Below are 21,037 nucleotides of genomic sequence, written 5' to 3'. Positions count from 1 at the left end.
AGATTTCAAATTCTTTTGCAACAATAAAAGAGAAGAAACACATAAGCTAATTTCGCATTTCCCTAATCTTTACCCTCGCAATACGCAATAACGATACGATAAAAAAGTAGATATCTAACTCTCTAGCCATATTGGCTACCAGCAGGTATAATTTTATAGAGTACCACAGCATTTAGAAATACCACAGATAGAATGTTTGAAGAAGTCCATCAATCGATATTTGGTATGATCATGAGACCGTCGTGTTTCTTTTTCAATGTAATATGATTAAGTTCGTTGGTTCTGATTCGCAAAGTAGAGATTTTTTTTGAATCAATTACCAGTGCAGAGTGAAGTCGTTCCGGTAGACTTCGGTTGATAGTGATTTTGTCCGAAAGAAGAAATTTGTTTGATTGTTTATTTTCTTACACCTGAGAGCAAGTTGTACATAACATGTAACAGGACTTTCATTCGAAAGTAAGCAAGTTGTCCACTAATATTACAAAAAACATTATAGGAACGCCTTGGTACTTGGAATAGCAGCAATACAGAGCCTATCACAAACTATCTTAGGGTAGTGTGAAAAGTGAACAGACCAAAAGGAATAATGTTTTATTAAAGTGCGAATGAAGTAACGTTGTAGAGAACATTTACCCCTAAAATACACGTTCTGGAACTTGGTAAAGTGGAATCGGCAGACTACAGATCAAATTAAACACTATTTATGCTCATATGCTTAACCAAATTAATTTTTTAATAAAATACAATAATATCTATTTTTACTTTGTTTTACTTCCAGCGGCTCTGCCTGGTTCCGTATGTTATAGCCATGCCCACTGTCAGATGTTTGACTCACGTTCCCATTGTGATTTTCTCATACCAAATCTGTTCGGTCGTTGCCAGTGCACTTCACCTGCCAAGCTTGTAGGTGGATTTTGTGTGGAGGGTATGGTTGTAGTGTCAACCGAAGCAGCAGCACCTGTGCCATCACCAACTACCACCACGACTACTACCACAACCACAGCTGCACCAGTTACCACAACAACAGCGGCCCCAGCGGCTGAACCAGTGCGGTACGACAGTGTTGAGGAACAATCGACTTTCGATGACATTGTCGAATCTCCAGCTAATTCTGACGCTGATATGGATTTGCCAACAACTACAGCACAACAGTTATTAACACCTGCCGCAGTTGAGGAGCAATCACATGCAATAGCAGCTGATGAAATATTGCCACAAGAAACCACTCCGGTAGTAGATGATTATCCCTATAAGATCGATGATGAGTATGATGGTGACGATGTAGAAAATCAACAACAGCAGCTGCAACAAGTTGATGCTAACGAACAACAGCAACAATTAGAGGATGAGCAAGGAGCACATTTCCCGATGAATGATGTGCATATTGTAGAAGAAGAACATGTGGAAGGAGACGAACAACCAGATCGTGTGGTAGACGATCATGAGCAAGCTGTTGAAGAACCATTTAAGGAGACTTCACAGGTCATACAACAAGAGCAACTGGATCATGTAACGGAATCCCATATAGAAGCAGATTTTGTAGAAACAGAGCCAATAGATGAAGCGGCACACGTCGCGGAGCAAGAGCTGCTGGATCATGTAGCAGAAGACCATAAAGAGTATGTGTCAGAAGAAGAAACCCCAGTTAAAGTGGTACAGTCCGTTGAAGAACAAGATCACATAGAACATGAAGATCATAAGGAATCGAACCATGTAGAAAATGAGCCAATTGAAGAAGTTTCAACCTTAGAAAAACAGGAAAAACCTGTTTACGCACTAGAAGATCACAGACCAGCAGATTCAGTAGCAGAAGAGACAATTAAAGAAAACTCAAATATCGAACAACAAGCAAATCCAGTCGAAAATGCTTCTGATGATAGTAATGTTGTTGAAGAACCATATGTTGCCGAAACATCCTTCGACAATGTGGATATCGCTGCGCAGGCTTTAAACGAACATGAATTGGAAAAAGAACCGGTGGGAGGCCAACAACACATAGGAACGGTACATATTGTTGAAGAGCAAGAGGAAGGTGATGCTGATAAAATTATCGAGGACAAAATACCAAATAACGAAGCACCACAGTTGTTCGAGGAACATGAGTATGTTGCAGAGCAACACACAACTCCTACACAAGAAGAGCGCAATGGTGAATCGGGACAGAATATAAAGACGGAGCAACCAAGCTTTGATAAAATACCTGTAGCGCAAGACTATGAAATTGAACAAACTACAGTGGGAGCAACGCAGTTAGATGTAATGGGGCACGCTGCCGAGGAAGTGCCTGAAAATATTCCACAGAACCCTCAAAACATTGAAGCATCTAATGTTGCCGATGATGTGACTGAAAATCTTTCTCAGGAACTTGAAAATAATGGCTCACCTGTTGTTGCTGAAACGGAGCATATTGCCGAAGAAATGCCAGAAAACATTTCACAAGAGCATCACAATATTGAGGCGCCAAATTTAATAGAAACGGAGCACATAGTTGAAGAAGAATCGCAAAACCTTCAACATAATAAAGCAACTAATGAAGCTGGCAATCAATATGAGCAACCCGCAAACGAAAAACCAAATATGGAGTCAAATCCAGTACCGCAAGTCGAAGAGGAAAGTTCATCTTCCGTTGGGACACAACCGCACAGCGAACAAAATCAATATTATGCTGTTGAGATGTCAGCGGCCACATTGTTGCCTCATGACGCCACCGATTCGCCAAATTCAATGTCGTCGGAACAGCAATATGTTGACTTTCACCCCGAAATGGAGATGTACGAAGATGTGGAGCATGAAGACGAGCATGATATTGCCGATGATACGATGAAATTTGATTATGAGACAGCACAAGATGAATTCAATAGTGAAAATACTGAAGCAAGCACTGCAGAAGAAGAATTCGCCGCAACTGACTCTCCTAATTGGGCTCAACAATCTGAGAATGCGCCAGTTATTTCATCCATGACATCGGAATTCGAATTGCAGCCTCAAGCGCCATCGCTTGCTGAGCATGAAAAGCAGAAAGAAGCGGAGGAATTCAGTCAACAGCATTTGGAAGAAAACAAAGTTGTCGAAGCACATGAAATTGAAAGTGAAGCACAACTTGCACAGCTACAGCCGCCACGTGCAGATGACAATACTTCGGCAATAGAAGCAGAGGCAATCAAAAATGTGGAAAATGAAAGTTTTACTGCTAATAATGACTTAAAAGAAAGTAATGTAGACTCCGAGCCTACACTAGCAGAACAAGAACATAATGACAATGCGCAGATTACCACTAATGTTGATGAGCCGGAGAAAGTATCAGCAGCAATAACGGAACGAATTGCGCCAGAAATACAGGCGGAGAACATTTTTCAACCTGACGATTTACAAGCTGAACCAAGCAACGATGAGGAAATTGTAAACGAACCACAACTGGCAACGCACGATTTTGTTGTAGAAGAAAATTTAGACGAGCAAACCAACAAGCATCAGGAAGGTAATTTTGCAGCCCAAGACGAACAGCATAAAGCTGATGAAGCTGCTTTTGAATCTACTGGAGCCATAACTGATGAAATTACTTCACTAGACAATAATGGAACTGCTAGTGAATTAGTTCATCAAGTTGCGGGACCTACGCAAGATCATCAAGACAACAAGCTAACCCCGGACACTGTAGACATTTTAAGTGTGCCGAATGCCGCTGAAATGACAATTGCTCAAAAAGAAAATGAAGCTGGTGCTAATGACCAAATAGATAAACATATTGAAGAACTTGCAATTGTTGACGAAGTTGTAGCGACGACCCAACTGCCGCTGATCCAAGAAAATGGCGTTGAAGCTGAAGAACATAATGAGATTATCACGTCCGCTGAAGATAACAAAGAAAACATAATGGTTTTGGGAAATGGAAATGAGTTAGGAATGAATAACGGTGATGAGATGAAGCCAACTGAGCAGGACTTGAAGAATACATTGTCAGAAAACGCACCGATCACTGAGGCTGGTTTAGTATCTGATAATGAACACGAACCTTTAAGAGTTGTAGAAAATGGAGATGTGGTTGATCAAGCACAACAAGCTGAGCAAACTACGCCAGATGATACTGTAATGGCAGTGCAAAGCACTGTTGACGTTAACAAGGCTGTTAAAGATCCAAGCAAATTTGAACAAATTACAAATGTTGAGGAAAATATTCCACTGGAACCACCCAGCCAAACCTCCTTAGAACATATCGACCCCATAGAAGCAGACAATTCTATTGGTTCCAATGAAGAAACGGCAAATCTCTCAGAAACCTCTTTAGAATTAGCGCTTAATGAAAATTTAGAAAAAAATACCGCGACCTTGTTACCCGAGATAGACTATGCGCCCGTTGAAAGTTTCGAAATGCTTAATAATGCACAAAACAAGCACACCGACGAACTGCTGGCTCACATTGATGACCAGACCGAGACGAATTTCATCGACTTTAATGATCACGATGAGTCGCTTCCACAATCGGTGACACACACTGACATTTATAATGAATCATTTGAGGAACACGAATCGATTGCTGATATACTAAGCGATCTTATGTCCGAAGATGTAACTACAGCGACACCATTAGAAGCCGTCACAGAGGAAGAAGGTGTTATGTCACAAGAAGATTCTCACGGTAATGAAAAGGAATATGTCAACGCACAGCCGGACGACACTGTGCATGCATCCGACGTAATTGCAGCTGACACGAATATTGTTGAAGAAAAACTGGCTATGCCGCCACAGATCGAAACTACAGAGACGCATGACGACAAATTAACCTTTTACCCTGAAGCACAAGACTTGAGCGTGCAGGCAAGTAATGATATTGAAGTGCCACAACAATCAGAACATGATACACATTCAACTGAGCTGAATGCTGAAGGCAGCACCAAAGTAGAAAATCTTGAGGAAACTGACCACACATTATCTCCCGAAGAGATGCCTTTTGATTTAACTTCTATTGACGATATTCATACGCAAGAGTTACAATCGGACAGTTTAATATTGGAGACTACCACTGCCTCGAATGCGGTATACAACGTGGAGGAAGAAGCATCAGGCGACGGAGTACAAGAAATCCTCAATGAGGAAGCAACCGCAACACCTGGTGATATCGTTGAAATTACCACACAGACTATGTTGGGCTTGGCTAGCCGTGTAACGTTAATGGAACCAGCGGCGCCAATAGTCACAACACTGAAACCACTTATGACAGAAGTATCGTCAGAGAGCGAGGCAACACCCGATCCAGTAAAAGAACTACCAGGCACAGAGAATATCTTGAGCGTCAAACCAAATACAGGTGAGTGAGGAGAAGTGATATTTCGCTTTGGAATTTAATCCGAATAGTTCTCTTTGCACAGAAATTCGTAAGCGTGTTGAATTGGGTACAGAAGCCGTTTCACTCGGTCTAACTTGCATGAATGACAGACAATGTCAACTGGCCGATCCTAATACGATTTGTAACACGCGTGGCGTATGTGATTGCGCATTGTCCAACACAGCAGCGGAATCGCAATGCAGTTCCCAGCGTACAGGTTGCGCTCCAGGAACTTTCCAGGTAACTCAAATTGGAAATATCAAACTTTTAAGAGTAAACAATCTAATAATGTCAAATACTGTTTTTCTTCTCAATTACGCAGTGCCGTTCCAGCGGCGTTTGTATCTCCTGGTTCTTTGTGTGCGACGGTCGTCCTGACTGCAATGACGACTCGGATGAGGAGTGCACAGTCAACGCGCGTTTAAATCAAACTTGCCCGCAAGAGGCGTTCCAATGTGAGCGTAGTGGGCGTTGTATTTCGCGTGCCGCGAGATGCGATGGACGCAAGCAGTGCCCGCATGGTGAGGACGAGTTCGGTTGTAATGCTGTGAAAGCGGGCGCATGCCCGCCACATACCTTCCGTTGCAAGAGTGGCGAATGTCTGCCCGAATATGAGTACTGTAATGCGATTATCTCCTGTCGGGATGGCAGTGATGAGCCACCTCACTTATGTGGCTCGCGTTCCATGCCGACTTTCTTCCTGCGTTTGTTGAATGCCGGAGGCCTGCTGGAGAACGAGGACGCCTATTGCCCGCATCGTTGTAGTAATGGTCGCTGTCGCTCAACAGCAATCGTTTGCTCGGGTCGTGATGGTTGTGGTGACGGCACTGATGAGCAGACCTGTTCTGTTTGTAGTAAGTTTTTTTTTTAGTTTTATAAGTTAATGGAAAATATTAAAATATTTGTGTGCGCTTTATAGGATGTCCGGCGCCAAATAGCAGCAGTTTTCCTAACTATCTTGCCAAACATCGCCCAATGCCATTGTGGTAGACTAGCGCCATCTCAGATATGCCCCTGCTACCCCAGCTCGTTGTATGATTCGAAAGCTGAAATAGTATGGGGGGCAATGTGACAAGGTTTTGAGCGACAACTCTTTCCAATGTTAGTGCTGAGCAGCATGGATCTTTGCAACAAACTTTACCGCCGTTGTAACCACTTGCGCGTACATTCATATTAAACGCGTTTTCGATATTCCATGCGGCTAAAATTAGTTATTAAGTTTATTTATTCTATACATAAAACTATGTCTTATCATTACAACTAAATACTTCGAAGCAATTGCCGCCTTGCTGGCGAGGAACAACGATTATGAAGTAACAAGCCATAGATTTGCACTTTAGCGAGCAAAATTTTGTTTATATAAAAGGCATGTAATGTTTATGCGCATGCGTACAAATTCTTTGACCCAGTGATGTTGGCAATTGCTCTCACACCCAAATACTACCACAGAAATTAACCATTCATGACACTTTTATTTATTTACAACTATTTATTCTCATCTCTAATTAAATGTATTTCATTTTCTGCATAAATTTTAGTATGTAGAATTAGGTTAAATGATGACCGAGCAGTTCGAAAATAACAACAATTATAAGCAATTTAAAATATTTTCCTTAATGTTAATAACGTAAAAAGAAATTGTATTAAAAAATCTTAAAAATCAGACGAACTAAAGTAACTTATCGCCAATTAAAGCAAACTCTTATCTACATTGTATTTGTATCAATTACCTTTTTTATATAATAGGAGTTGCCGTCATCTAAAACTACCACAAACAAAACAACGGTTAATGAAATGCTTTTAGTAATACAATGCTATCGATTCTTTTCTAACGTGTTATATGCGTTTTTTTATTCAAAGTACGGCAGATTTTGAAAAAAAACGAATCCCTACTAATATATAAATCTTAATTTGTAAATACACATGTAAGTAAAATATATTAAACTACTAAAAACTGTAAAAGCCGCTAGGCAAAGTGCTGACAATATATTATATATACAGACACACACAAATAATACATATATACATATGTACATGCATATGTGTATGTAAAACATATACATACATGTAATAGGTACGTCTAAGAACACAAAAAAAAGTATGTATTTAAATTTTGAAAACGTGCATTTAGTAAACTGAGTAATCTTCCAGGCCAGTTGCCAAGCAGCGGCGAAAACTGGTGAAATAAATTTATGTAGGTATGTATTTAAAATTGAAAGTGTTACATGGAAAGTTAGATAATAAATACGAATTGCATTTATTAATAATTAAAATTAAATAAAAGTGAAAACTTCAAAAAGTTTAAATACTTCGTTTTATTATTTTAAATTTTTTTGCATTGAAGAGGGAAAGGGTATGTTTTGCTAAACATTATTATACATTTGCTCAAATAAATTCTATTTTCGTTACTTGGGTCTGTAAACAGAATCAGATGAAATAATTTAGGTCAGAAATATTTTTATTGAAATATCTCCATCACCGGTCGACATAATCGTTTAATTTTATTTGATAGCTTAAATATTATATACAAAGTTCTTTACGGTTTCTAGCGACTAAGAGAACTAGTGGATTTTTCATTTTGAGATCAAATAACTTTACAATAGGTCAACCAGAAAGAAAGTTTTTGTTAAGTGTTATGTTGAGAAGGTATAGACCAATTACGATAACTCTTGTTACATAATTGAAACATGTGAGGACTATAAGGAGTGCTAAGTTTTGATGAATACTTGAACCACTTATTATACAGTTATTGAATATAATAAGAAATATACATGATTGTTGCCAGTTTTAGGTACAGTTGAATTCCAAAATAACCAATATTCGTTTTAACGAAACCCCTAAATAGAGAACAAGCAACTTTTTTACATTGAGTACCTTAAATATCGAACAACGTGGATTTACCATATCAGCACTCGGTTTAACGAACAACTTGAAGAAGGCTTATGTAGAAAAGGGGCGGGGGAAACATTCAAAAGAAACAGTTACTATGTTAATGTTTCTTTACGTTTTGTTTGACGAAATTGAAAATGTAAGCCCAAAAACTGAACATGAAGATGCAGTGAAAACTTTCGAACCATATATCCAGTGGACAAAGAAAAACAATGCCGATTTCACAAAACTTATTGGTTTGATTGAACTTCAGGAAGAGCCATCAAATGTAGTCTTCGTATTCTAACGAAGCAATCGACGATTTATTAATTTTTAAATAGCTGGATAAGCCTAATTACTGATATACAAATATTTTGATCTCATGAATTTGCATTTTAAGCATATTACTTCCTTTAAGGTAACATGCATATGCGCCATGAATTTTTGCTTATTTGTTTTTTCTTTTTAAACGCTCGCAACCTGTTGCGATACCTTATCTGAGGATAATATTGTAGTTTTGTTCACCTAACGGTTGTTTGTATCACCTAAAACGAATCGAGTTAGATATAGGGTTATGTATATATAAATGATCAGGATGAAGAGATAAGTTGAAATCCGAGTGGCTGTCTGTCCGTTCGTCCGTGCGAGCAGTGAAACTTAGTACACATGTTTCTTGGTACCGTAAGACGCCCACAAAACGCTATTAATCAAAAACAAATAAATTGCCATAACTAAACTTTACAATAAGATACAAGAGATCTGTGTTATTTGGTACACAGGATCAAGTTAGGGAGGCGCATCTCCAGTTAAACGTTTTTTTAAAAGTCGGCGTAGTCCCGCCACCTAATAAGTTTAATGTGCATATCTCCTATACCACTGAAGCTATAATGACAAAACTCACTGGAAACATATATTTTTAGCATCTCTATCGACGGTGTGAAAATGGGTGAAATCGGGTGACAACACCGCCCACTCCCCATATAACGGTACTGTTAAAAACTACTAAAAGCGCGATAAATCAAGCACTAACTAAAGTTAATCTCTAGTATGGTATGAGATGACTTTATAGGAAACGCGTTCAAAATTAGTCAGTGGGTGTGGCACCGCCCACTTTTAGGTGAAAACCCATATCTTGGGATCCGCTTAACCGATTTCAACCAAATTCGGTACGTAACATTCTTCTTATATTTCTATGTTATAGTGCGAAAATGGGCGAAATCGGATTACAACCACGCCTTTTTTTCATATAACACCATTTTAAATTCCGTTTGATTCTTTCACTTTCCAGTATGCAAATCAAGCAACAATGATTACATCTAATGTGTAAGATATATAATTGAAATTCATATAATAAAACAAATTACATGAAACTCTCGATAATACAATAGTATGCTTTTGTGTCAAAAATTGGCTAAATCCGATCAATACTTCCTTTAATATAATATTTTGCCAACACCTGAAATAATTTCTCGGGTTTTGATCCTTGCAAGTTGCGAGAGTATAAAATGTTCGGTTACACCCGAACTTAGAGCTTCCTTAGTTGTTTAATAAAAAATTGAAAAAAACCAATTATTAACTGCATTGTTCGAATATTTTACATATTTTTATAGAAAAACATACCTCGTTAAGCGTGTAGTCGAATTAACGAAAAACTCGATATAATGAACTAGCCTGCCAATTAATATATTCGCTATTTCGGAATACTGCTGTATTAATATAAATAATATATAAAATTAGCTTTACCGGCGGCTTCGCTCGCATAAATCCCTTCATACAATAAAATCAAAAAAGATCAGATGCTCCAACAAGAGTTAGAACATATTTCAACCGAGTTTTATTATATTTTTGTATACTATGTTGTTAGTTTTCCGTCTTGTGAAAAATGCGTGAATTACAGTCTTTTGACACTCGCGAACAGGCTGCATATAGATGACCGTGAGAGAGGCATTTTTTAAATGCACCCCTGCTTCCTGTAATGTCTGCCCTTATGCTTTGTTTATAGCAGCAGCAAAGCTGAGCTTAACGGGAAACTGAGCAGATTTTTATCTTTTTCTATATCTGGATTAATTCTTCTCGCCTGCGATTAATCTTGCGCTTCTATCGCTCTACCAGCTGCCTGTTGCTCAGCTTGCCTTTTTACACGAACTCGTGTCTGAAAAGGCGTTTTCGCTGCGCTCAACACATTTTGTCGCATTTCTCAGCTCTCTGTCAGCTGAAGATTCTCGTTTTCGTGTAACTTTTGCTTCACAGGCCCGTAACGAACTTCTGAACAGATTTTATTTACCTCCTGCTCAAATATAAACGAGACTTTATCCATAACTCGACAAGGACATGACATATGGCCATACCTTTTTTTGCTTAGGTTGGCAGGACTGTTATATGATTACATGTCAAATTTGAGCGCGATCTCTCCCATAGTTTTTTTTTTACGGCACTATAAACAAGTCAACCTCGAGTGTGTTTTTCGAATTTTACTATGGAAATTAACGTTGAGCAAAAAGTGTTTGTTTGAAATTTTGTTATTCCAATGGAATAAGTGCGACGAACGCAATGAAAATGTTGCAGAAGGCATATTGGGAGTCTTGCCTATCACGTGCACGTATTTTTGATTGGTATAAGTCGTTCAAGGACGGCTGTACATCGCTGGAAAACTTGCCCCATGATCGTCGTCCTGCAACGTCAATAAACGAAGAAAACGTCGAAAAAGTAAAGAAAATTCTGTTGGAAAATCGTCGTGTGACTGAAAGAGAGATAGCTAGTGAGCTCAACATATCAAATGGATCCGCTCATAGCATTATTCACGATGTTTTGGGCATGAGACGTGTGTCTGCTCGACTTGTTCCAAAATCCAGCTCATACGTCTCGTCTTGTACGCGATTATTTGACCAAAAACAACGTAAATATTGTTCCGCAAGCACCGTATTCACCCGACATGGCACCGTGTGACTTTTTTCTTTTCCCTAAACTCAAATTGCCGCTTCGTGGAAAGCATTTTCAGTCGATTGAAGTCATAAAAGAGAATTCGAAGAAGGAACTGAAAGCCATACCTAAGGATATAATAGGAAGATTGGAAAAAAAGGTGGCATATGTGTATCGCCCCTAATGGTGACTATTTTGAAGGGGATAAAATAAATATTGAAGAATAATTAACCGTTTTTGTTTTATTGAGCCAGTCTCGTTTATGTTTTCATCGCTTCAATGTTTTGATAAAATGGGAAGATGGCGTGATTATTATTTAATTTTGCCTATTTTCACACGGGAACATGAAATGCAATGAAAATCAACAAATCGATTAATGCAGAATTTTGTGAAGATATCTAGTCAAATATAAGAAATATATAAAATTCTATACAAGGACTTGCTTTTAATCGTTCAGTTTGTATGACAGCGATATGTTCTAATGGTTCAATAATGGCGGGGCAACTTTTTGGGGAGAAAAGGAAAGGGTTGCTGAGACAACACAACAACAACCATTGCCTCGCACAGTAATGAAAATCAACGACGATAGTTGAGTAAACAATCATCCAAAACAAACGCCAAGTTACGTAAACAATTCTGTAATCGTTCGATCACTGTGACCGCTCAATTGCGCTGTGTAAGCACTTTGTTGTTTCTTCCAGTTAGGGTAGACTAAGTATAATTTTAATTTTATAAATCACTTCATATATTAAAGTCAAGTCAGCTACACGGCTGTGAAGATTTAACTTGTACCAAGTTTCAGATATCGCGTATATACAAACAAACAGACTTCAAAGCTTATCTCTGGGTGTTGCAAACTTCGTGGCAAACTTAATATACCCTGTTCAGGGTACATATAAAAACGGCCGTTAGGTGAACAAAACGATTATATTTTATGCAAAATTTTGCGAGAGCTTAAAATGTTATTCTTGTAAGACTCGGTGTACCGGTATGAAAATGAAATACTAATTCTGAATAGGAAAGTAACAAAATTTATTCAAAGTATTGACCATTGACATTTTACACATTTTAACTGGCGAGTTGGGTAGTAGTTCCCAGCAAAGTACTTTGATTGTATCCTGAAACGATTTTGCTTTGTGTGCAGGTGCATGTCCGTGACTTCTCGCCCATTCTTTTAGTTTTTCAATCAATGAATGGTTTATATTGATCATCTGCTATTTCAGCAGGTTTTAGAAGCTCATGGTATACCACACCCTCCTGATCGCAACAAACACAGAGAACTGACCGTCGAAACCATCTTTTGCATGTTGCTGCTGATAGAACATTATCACCATATGCCTCGACAAGCATTCGGTGTGACTCTGCAGCTCTTTTCTTTGAATGGAAGCAAAAAAGTAATGTTTTCCGCAAATCCTCACTTTCCACAACAAAAATTGACATTTTCAACACAATGAAAAATTTTATGTTGTTCAATGACTGTAAAGTTACATATTGTATTTATATTATGCTTTTACTTTGTATAGTCAACCAACCGATAACCGCTAAATGAATGCATATATTTTAATTATTAAAATTATTATACTCCTTCTACAAACATACATACATATTAATATGGTATGGATTTATGTGTGCCGCATGTATGAGTACACCTGCGGCGACCCACAATACTTGTAAGTAGACATGTTATTTATCAAAAATATTACTATAAATTAGAAACAAAACACATTTTGTTGTAGAATAAATTATTTAAAATTAGTGAGACTTACAAAATGAGCTCTAAATATACGCGCCTGACACGCGATATCAAATTTATACTTCTTAATTTTTTTAATTTAATTTAATTTATAATATAAATAAAATTAATGTTGTTTTTTATTTTTTAAATTGAAATACAAATTTTAATTTTAGATATTTGAGGAAAATCACGAAAGAACGAAAAAGTCCGAAAAAAATTTAAAAAAGTACTTGTATAGTGGTAAGTTCCGCGTGATTGTAGGTGTATTTGTATGCTTGTACGAGAAAATACAAATTTGCATTTTTCCGTGTGCAATAGAGAAAGCAAGCAATATTCATATCTGTTTACTGAAATAATTAAACGAAAAGACAACAATTGCAAACCAAAACAAACAAATGCGAATTCATTTCGTGTTCCGCGCGCCTTGCAATTTTCACAATTAACACAATACAGCGCAAGCTCACCACAGTCTGTTGAGTTCGAGACCCTTTACAATCGAGAGTAACTGTTAGCATGCTGCTTTGCGTCCGGTGGTTAATCTGCCATTCATTCATATTAAAGCTCTTATAAAGAGCAGATAGTGAAAATTAATTGAAAATTTACAAAATAAGGTTTTTGATCCTTACTTTTAGACCGACGTGAGGAAAATTAAACAAATTAGTATATTAGTATGTATTGGTAAATTATGAATCGGAGAAATAGTGTAAAAAAAATCATGAAGAGTAAAAAGAACTATAATTATACAGCGTTGTATGCAACAAGTTATATTTTCGTCATAAAGGTAAAGTTTTGAAATCTCTATACTCGTATTTTTATTGTTGCTAGATTGTATGTAAATGAATAGATCTTAATCGTTGACCAGTACGAAAGAATATCTAGAAAGTTTAAAATTCTTAAAGTCTTACACAGAGAATAACATACACCTTTAATTCATCTAAGATATTTTGATAACTGGTCGAGTTGTCATTCAAGTCATCATGTAAAAATACTGATATTAGAGCGTATAGATTAAGTAGGCAACACTTTTCTCAATACTTTATTTAAAAAAAAAATACATGAATTATACGTAGAAATTAACATCTTATTATACAAGTATAACTAGTCGACTCAAGTCGATTCAATGACTTTAGAGATACACAAATTAAGTCACAAGGCGGTCAGAAGTCACAAGGTCAATTACATATTGTGTTTCATTATACCAAAAAATATAATCGAATGGATTTCAATTGCTCAATTTCCATTTTAAGAACAACATATAACGCATACTTTTTAGTGACCCCTCGGCTGCTGTGATTACAATCAAAATACTATTTGCCGCGGTTCGGGTTTTCCAGCCCACCAGGCTTTAATCATATAACCAGCAAATTTTCTACAGAGTCGTTATATTATTTGAACTCAAAATTACTACTGCTGCAAGTCTAAATAAGTTTTCTACCCATTTTTCAATACAGTATCCAATGTCTTACAGGGTATTTTTATCGTACAATTTTTCACCACACCGACTAACACTCACATTACTCACCGTTATACTCTGCTTGTCGCTCTGAGTACGCTACACCGGACATCCTTGAGGACAACAAGGATACGATTGTGCGATATGAGCAAATATTTAGTAATATCTCACAGCACCAGGCGGTTGTAAACGCGAATTTTCACTAACGCTGAACATTTTACGGTTTATAGGCTTGGCTGCTAACAGCTTGCTGTGTTCGGAATCAATACAAACAAATTGTTTGCAAATTCTCATACATTATGTATAACTAATACTAAGTGTCTGCAAGTGTTGCTGAAATTTCAGCATTAAATTTTAGCAATTGTAAAATTTTGTCGGAAAGTGGTAAAAGGCATGCGGTGGTGAAGTGACATGTGGGTAGGTTAACAAGCTGCTGTGCTCTCGTGTAAACCATTGCTCAAATTGAGTTTTTGCATTTATATATGTATGTATTATGGTGAGTATATTTATATACATATGTGCAATATGTGTCGTCATTGTCGCGGCCGACACTGCAGTTTTCGTCATCATATCCATAGCTATCGCTTTGTGCTAATGAATTGGTGACTACCCTGTTTGGAAAAAAATTGAGCTCACTTGAAATAAAAGGGAAGATACGTGAAAAAGTAAAAAGGAAATATAATTTGGAAAGCCGAATTGAAAAAATTAACTCCAAATACGGGATAAAAAACCAAAATTTAATCCCATAAAGTTGACTGAAAAATTAAAAAACAAAAAAATAATTCCAAGCATATTATTAAGATTTCAAAAAGGAAAAAAAATTGTTTTAGAATTTTTTCACGTTTGCGTACTTCGTGTTCTACTACTTGAAACTAGAGCTCGCACAGAGCTATCATCTTCAATACTCTAAAGCAATCTTCGGCAAACTTACACATTCAAAATTAAAGTCTAACTTTTAATCCAAAATTTTGGAATAAAAAAATTCACAACGTAGTTGAGAAGTCGAGAGTGCCCGCTATCAAAGAGATTGGCCTCCTACAAAAGCCCCTATATGGGTACCAGCACATATGTATGTGTCAGTTAATTTTGGTAGGTTAGGTCGGGCGCTACACGCTTTCTGCAAATAGTCACAGTAAAAGGGTTGCGAGTGCTGGTTTGTTCGCTTGTTTGGAAAAATGCTGACGTAGTAAATGAGTATTGAGAGTTTTTGTTGCTGTTGCTATTACTGTTCTTGGCGCGATTGTCCCACTGGCCTCGATGTGTGCGTGCTACATATGTATATGTAAATATATCTGAACAACTCAATGCCGCAATTTAAATATTTCAATTCGACTAACCACATGTGTTTGTAATTAGTACCCCTTGTTGCCCGAATACCTGCAACGAAATGCTAGTTTGCTATTATTATTATATATTAATAAAAACGGTATTTAATTTATACACTTAATATAGGGGTAAACTACTCGTTTGTCCTTTTTACTTATAATTACTGTTACCATGCCTTTGTAAAATTAGCTCTTTTGCTGATAGAAAATCCTGAATTCGGTATCATAACAAATCTTATATGATATTCTCAAATCTAGTCCGTTGACACTAATCGTTTCGTCACAATTGGATCAATTCTAAAGTATCTTTACATAATTCAGATTGGATAGATGGCTTTGCTACAGTGATTACCCGAAGACATATGGTTCGATCACTAACAAAATTTTCTGCATAATCTGTATATAGTTCTCCATACAATGATCCAAGTTTTTTGATCTGATCAAAGGTTTCGATTTTTAATTAATGTTTTACCGATGACGCAAAGCAATGTCTTGATAAGTATTACAGCAAATCTACCCCAGTATGTTTGTCGCAACCGTAACGATAACAATGAGACAACCCTTTCTGGAAGGGACAGTGGTGCCCGAAATTATCGCGAAAAATCATGTTATTTTGTTTTCTGACTGTAAATTGATATTAGTTAACATCATTGGCTTGTCAGAACAACTCGTAGATCATAGCATTGAAAAAATTTTCAAATAAGCGCGATTTTTGAAAATAAATCAATGCTCGATCTCGTTCAGCTTGTGATATGACCAATAAGTTGCTTGCATTCATAGAAATTATTGGTACAATTTTTCGGATATAGGTATGTTTTTTTACTTTACAGTATATAAATAAAGGATCAATAAAGAATCTCTGAATAAAACTTTGCACAAATAATGCTTTTAAGATATGCCAAAAGTTGTTGGTCACAGACCAGAACATGTGTGCCACAGTGCCAATGACTGACGTTCTAACTAAAATATATCGATCAATCTGTGAGATATATTTCTGAAATTCAGAGAGAATCTTTTCCAGATAATAGTGTGGCCTTGCGTCAATACTTCCCAAAGCCCTGATATACCAAAAATAAAGACTTTCGAACTTCCGTTGAGCTTTATTCCGTATAAATTCAGACAGCATCTCTCCTAATAATAGTATGCGCTTGTGCCTAAAATCGATTAAACTAAGTCGATGCTGACCCTAGAACCTATATACTTAATATAAAAATTTCAAAATTTCAGTTAGTTTTATACCTTGTACATTGGTCAGTACGTAAGATGTCTTAGCAAAAGAAGTGAACGTATAATATCGAATATGAAGGGTGCTTTCTTAGACATGTGGTAATCAACAAGAACTAAAACGTATATAATTATATGTAATTGTCGAGCTTAGCAATTTAGCTTTATCATAAAGATAATAGTATGCAATTATGTTTTAAAAATGACTTCGGGCAAGTAACTGCCGCTGCTAACTCGAATAAATTCCAACAGATAGGCCAAATTTTTGCAGCAATTCCGATCGTATGTCAGCATCTCAAGTTGTCAATTATCTCGGACTTATCTGCGTAGCCAAGCGACTTCATATGACAGCACAACAAATAGTCCAGCGGCGTTAAATCGCACGATCTTGGAGACCACCATCCTCCAATTCATTACTCATGGCTCTATAGCGTTCCCCATTGACTGTAACATTATTATGGCCCTCTACCAATTGAGCATACGAAACAGTGGATTGATGAGGATGTAACGACGTCTCAACAATGGCTTGTGGATTATCATCACTTCAAATGCGACAATTTTGTTTATTAACGTACCCATTTCATAACATCCATACCCAAAAGTGAGCTCATCGCTGAACAAAAAAAATAACGCCGCGCGAACGCAACCATTATTCGGGTAATAAATTTGAAATTTGATGAAACTTGGTACACATATTCTTTGGCACCTTAAGAAATTCGGTTTTGTCGATGGGACAGGTATCTGTGGTTAGAAGATTTTTAAAAAAATGTCCATTGTTCCGCCCCTCTCATATATAAAATGTATATGTCTCCCAAACTACTCAACTATATCAACTAAATTTGCACAGGACAAAGTTTTCCGATAATTCCTACGACAATGTGATAATGAGTGAAATCAGGTAATAACCACGCCCACTACTCTTATAATGGCTACCATGCAAACTGAATCATCGCAATCAAGTGCTTGCATGGAAAACTCTTTCATTTGATGAGATACCTTTGGCATGGGTTGCTGTCTAAGGCAATAATGCAATCTGCGAAGAAATTGTTCAGATTGGACCACTAAAATATAATATAATATATAGCTGCCGTACGAACTGAACTCAATATAGGGAATCCTTAATTTGCCGAAAACAAAACGATTTAGTGTAATTAAATACTTAAGAGTAAGGGGACATGTAAGGAATATGATATACCCATTTTATACAGAATTTATTTGTTCTATATGCTGTGTGTTCGATGCATCACTCTCATAGCTTTAAGGCGAAAACAGCTCGGTCAGCTATTCGGTATAAATATACACATTTATGGTATACGAGTATACTACAATTTTAACGATGTCTATTATATCTATTGTGGCCAGGTACTGTTTTTATAGCTTAACTAATTAATACCATCGTTTACTTCCTCATGTCACTGATGTATGCAAATGACTTATTTAGTCTTCGTTAAAACAAGCTTGTTCTCCACAGTAGCTATTTAATGAACTCTTTTGGTATAATGATAGCGGATATTAGCAAAAATGCTATAAATATATTTCATTGTATTACGCACACAATATTGCAATTAGTGAATTAATAATTATGAGTAAACACAGGGGGAAAGAAATAAAGTATTTTCAAAGCATAAGTTGCTACAAGGTATGAAATGCATAACATATACATACACACATACTCAATACAACTAAATTTAAGAACAAAATCACATTCAAGTCTAATGCACTCTTGCAACTCTTATTGTTGTTAATAAATATGTTAGTGGTACTTATTTACTGTCGCAAACTTGTGGCATTTATTGCAAACTTTGCAAAATGGTAATATCTGAACACAGCTGTTAATTTTTACATGCTATTTATTTTGGATTTTTGCCACTATGCGAGATTAATTTCAGTGGCATCCATCACACCGCCCACATTTAGCTGAAGGTTCATATCTCGTGACCTACCGATTTCAATCAAATTCGGCAGGTAGTATTATCTTGGCTTTAAATGTTACAGTGTGAATCGGATAACAACCACGCCTACTTTCCATATAACACAATTCTAAATTCTATCTGGTTCTCTTACTTTCCATACTGGACAAATCAAGAACCAATGTAACACGTTATGACCAAACATTGTCCAAATCGGACAAAAACTATTCAACTATTCATACCGAATAAGCACCCCACTTCCTATGTTTCATATATTATATTTTTATAGAAAATATTGGTAAATTTGTTGATATATGTATGTGAGTTATCTTAAGATAAAGATTTCAAACTTTTGCTTGGCCTTATACCGTATATATTGGTCAATTTGTTAGATACATATCTGAGTAAATTTAACTGAACTTATGGATATACTATAGTATAATATTTAAAATTAGTCTAAGAATTACTCAGACCCCCATATATATTTATTCAAATTTGGTTGTAATTCATTCATGATTTCGTCGAAAAATTAATGTTTAAATCTTTCGCAACATTTTTTGTTTGTCAACACCTGAAAGTATTTCCCCGGGTTTGATCCTGAGTTTCGTCTACACCCGAACTTAGCACTTTCTTACTTGTTATCAATACATAGTATAAATGCTTAAATCTTTAAAACTACGCAACGGATTTGATGCGGGTTTTAATAGATAGAGTGATTTAAAAGGAAGGTTTATATGTATAATAACATCCATTAAATAATTATATTTTTTCCGCTTACATTGCAAACGAAGGCTGAACGCAACGAGATTTATCAAAATAATGTACTAAGTATTGTACACAGAGGTCTACAGAAAACTCCGCGATGGTATATGTCTATCTCTTATGGATATCCCACAATAACATTTTTTTGTCATTTACTTTTTACGACAAATAATGGCTAATTTTCGAAGCGATTTTAATCAATCCGGCAGTAATCCTTATCCAATTAAATACCTTAAATACATTGTTAACCAATACATAGTGCGAGGAACACGGGCTGACGAAATAAATGTTTCCATAAAAAGATTCACCCTTTGGCCTTAAAACTAATATGAGGGTTTCGTCATATTCACGTGAGAGCAGGCTATTTCCAGAGATGCTGCTAAAAGTTGGCAATGGAGAGTTAACACAAAGGGAGGGAAGGATGAGGACCTGAGTCAACCTAAATTTTGCAAAACAGTTTCCGGTAAAGACATGTTTTGCAATGATCATTAATAAATGTCAGGGTCAAACCTTCAACGTTGCAGACTTAGATTAGAGCGTTGACTGTTTTTCACATGGCCAACTGTATGTAGCTCTTTTAAAAGTAAACTCTAGAGAAAACATGTTTGTACTGTCTAATGACAAGAAAGCTGTGAACGATGTACAATATATAAAGGCATTCTGTAATATATTAATTGTTGTAAAAATAAAATAAATGGGTAAAATTTTAAAAACTAAATAAGAAAATATGTAATGTATGAATTTAGATATTCCAAAGATAGCAGGAAAGAGTAATTTTTTTACTCCAAATTTAACATTGCGGGCCACGGGCAGTAAACTACTGGATCAATTTTAATAATTTTTTCAGTAATATATTCTATACCCGAGCGGGCCGCTATGTTTTCATATTTCACAGTTTTTCTGTAGTGTATCAACATTGCACAGTGCAAAGCCGGGACGGGTCTCTAGTTATATTATATTTTACACATATATACTTTTTACTTAATATATTTATACCCTGAACAGGGTATATTAAGTTTGTAACACCTAGAAAGAAACGTCGGAGACCGAATAAAATGTATATATAAAAGTTCAGTTTGACGGGCTGAGTTGATTTAGCCATGCCCATTTGTCTATTCGTCACAAGTTCTTGTAAGAAATCTTTTGTATTTGTCATGGGTACTGTAGCTGTAGCCTATGTCCAATTTCGTGAAAATATCTCGACAAATGAAAAAGTTGTCCAAACAAGCACTTGCCTCCGATCGTTTAGTTCGTATAGCATATACCTGCAATGCTTTAGTGGTTCGATATCGACAAACGACTGGTGTGGGACTAGTTCGAGTATATACAGACAGACGTACAATTATACATGTATGTATATATATACTAGGCGCCCTCCGCTGCGCTCCGGGACGATCGCTTCGCTCGCTCGCCTACGTCCGCCCCCCGCCGAGCGCGAGCTAGCTCGCTCTTATGTTAGTTGATTCTCGACAGCAGCAGAAAACTTTTATATATAATAGAGAGATATTTTATAGGTTC

At 36.6% G+C, this 21,037-nt stretch overlaps 2 protein-coding genes across 3 annotated transcripts in view; both read left to right on the top strand.

Moving 5' to 3' along the window:
- ImpE1 (Ecdysone-inducible gene E1) overlaps positions 1 to 7,629 on the top strand; it is a 49,281-nt gene extending 41,652 nt beyond the window's left edge. The window contains exons 5-8 of the mRNA XM_014233872.3: positions 779 to 5,305; positions 5,367 to 5,563; positions 5,646 to 6,177; positions 6,243 to 7,629. Of these exons, the coding sequence (XP_014089347.2) occupies positions 779 to 5,305; positions 5,367 to 5,563; positions 5,646 to 6,177; positions 6,243 to 6,313 (5,327 nt within the window). The 3' untranslated portion in view covers positions 6,314 to 7,629. The remainder of the gene's footprint in view (positions 1 to 778; positions 5,306 to 5,366; positions 5,564 to 5,645; positions 6,178 to 6,242) is intronic.
- A 5,821-nt stretch (positions 7,630 to 13,450) lies between these two features.
- The window catches only part of LOC106616981 (uncharacterized), a 48,591-nt gene continuing 41,004 nt past the window's right edge, over positions 13,451 to 21,037 (top strand). Inside the window, exon 1 of one of the 2 annotated variants that reach the window (XM_036365956.2) lies at positions 13,451 to 13,626. The gene's annotated coding sequence lies outside the window, so the exon portion shown is untranslated. Of the gene's footprint in view, positions 13,627 to 14,567; positions 14,716 to 21,037 lie in introns of those variants that run through there. The other variant, XM_036365945.2, reaches the window with a different exon arrangement.

The sequence above is a fragment of the Bactrocera oleae genome, chromosome 6 (assembly GCF_042242935.1).
Source record: "Bactrocera oleae isolate idBacOlea1 chromosome 6, idBacOlea1, whole genome shotgun sequence".
NCBI lineage: Eukaryota > Metazoa > Arthropoda > Insecta > Diptera > Tephritidae > Bactrocera > Bactrocera oleae.
The sequence above is the reverse complement of the archived record's forward strand: the minus strand, read 5'-3'. Positions and strand labels throughout refer to the sequence as shown.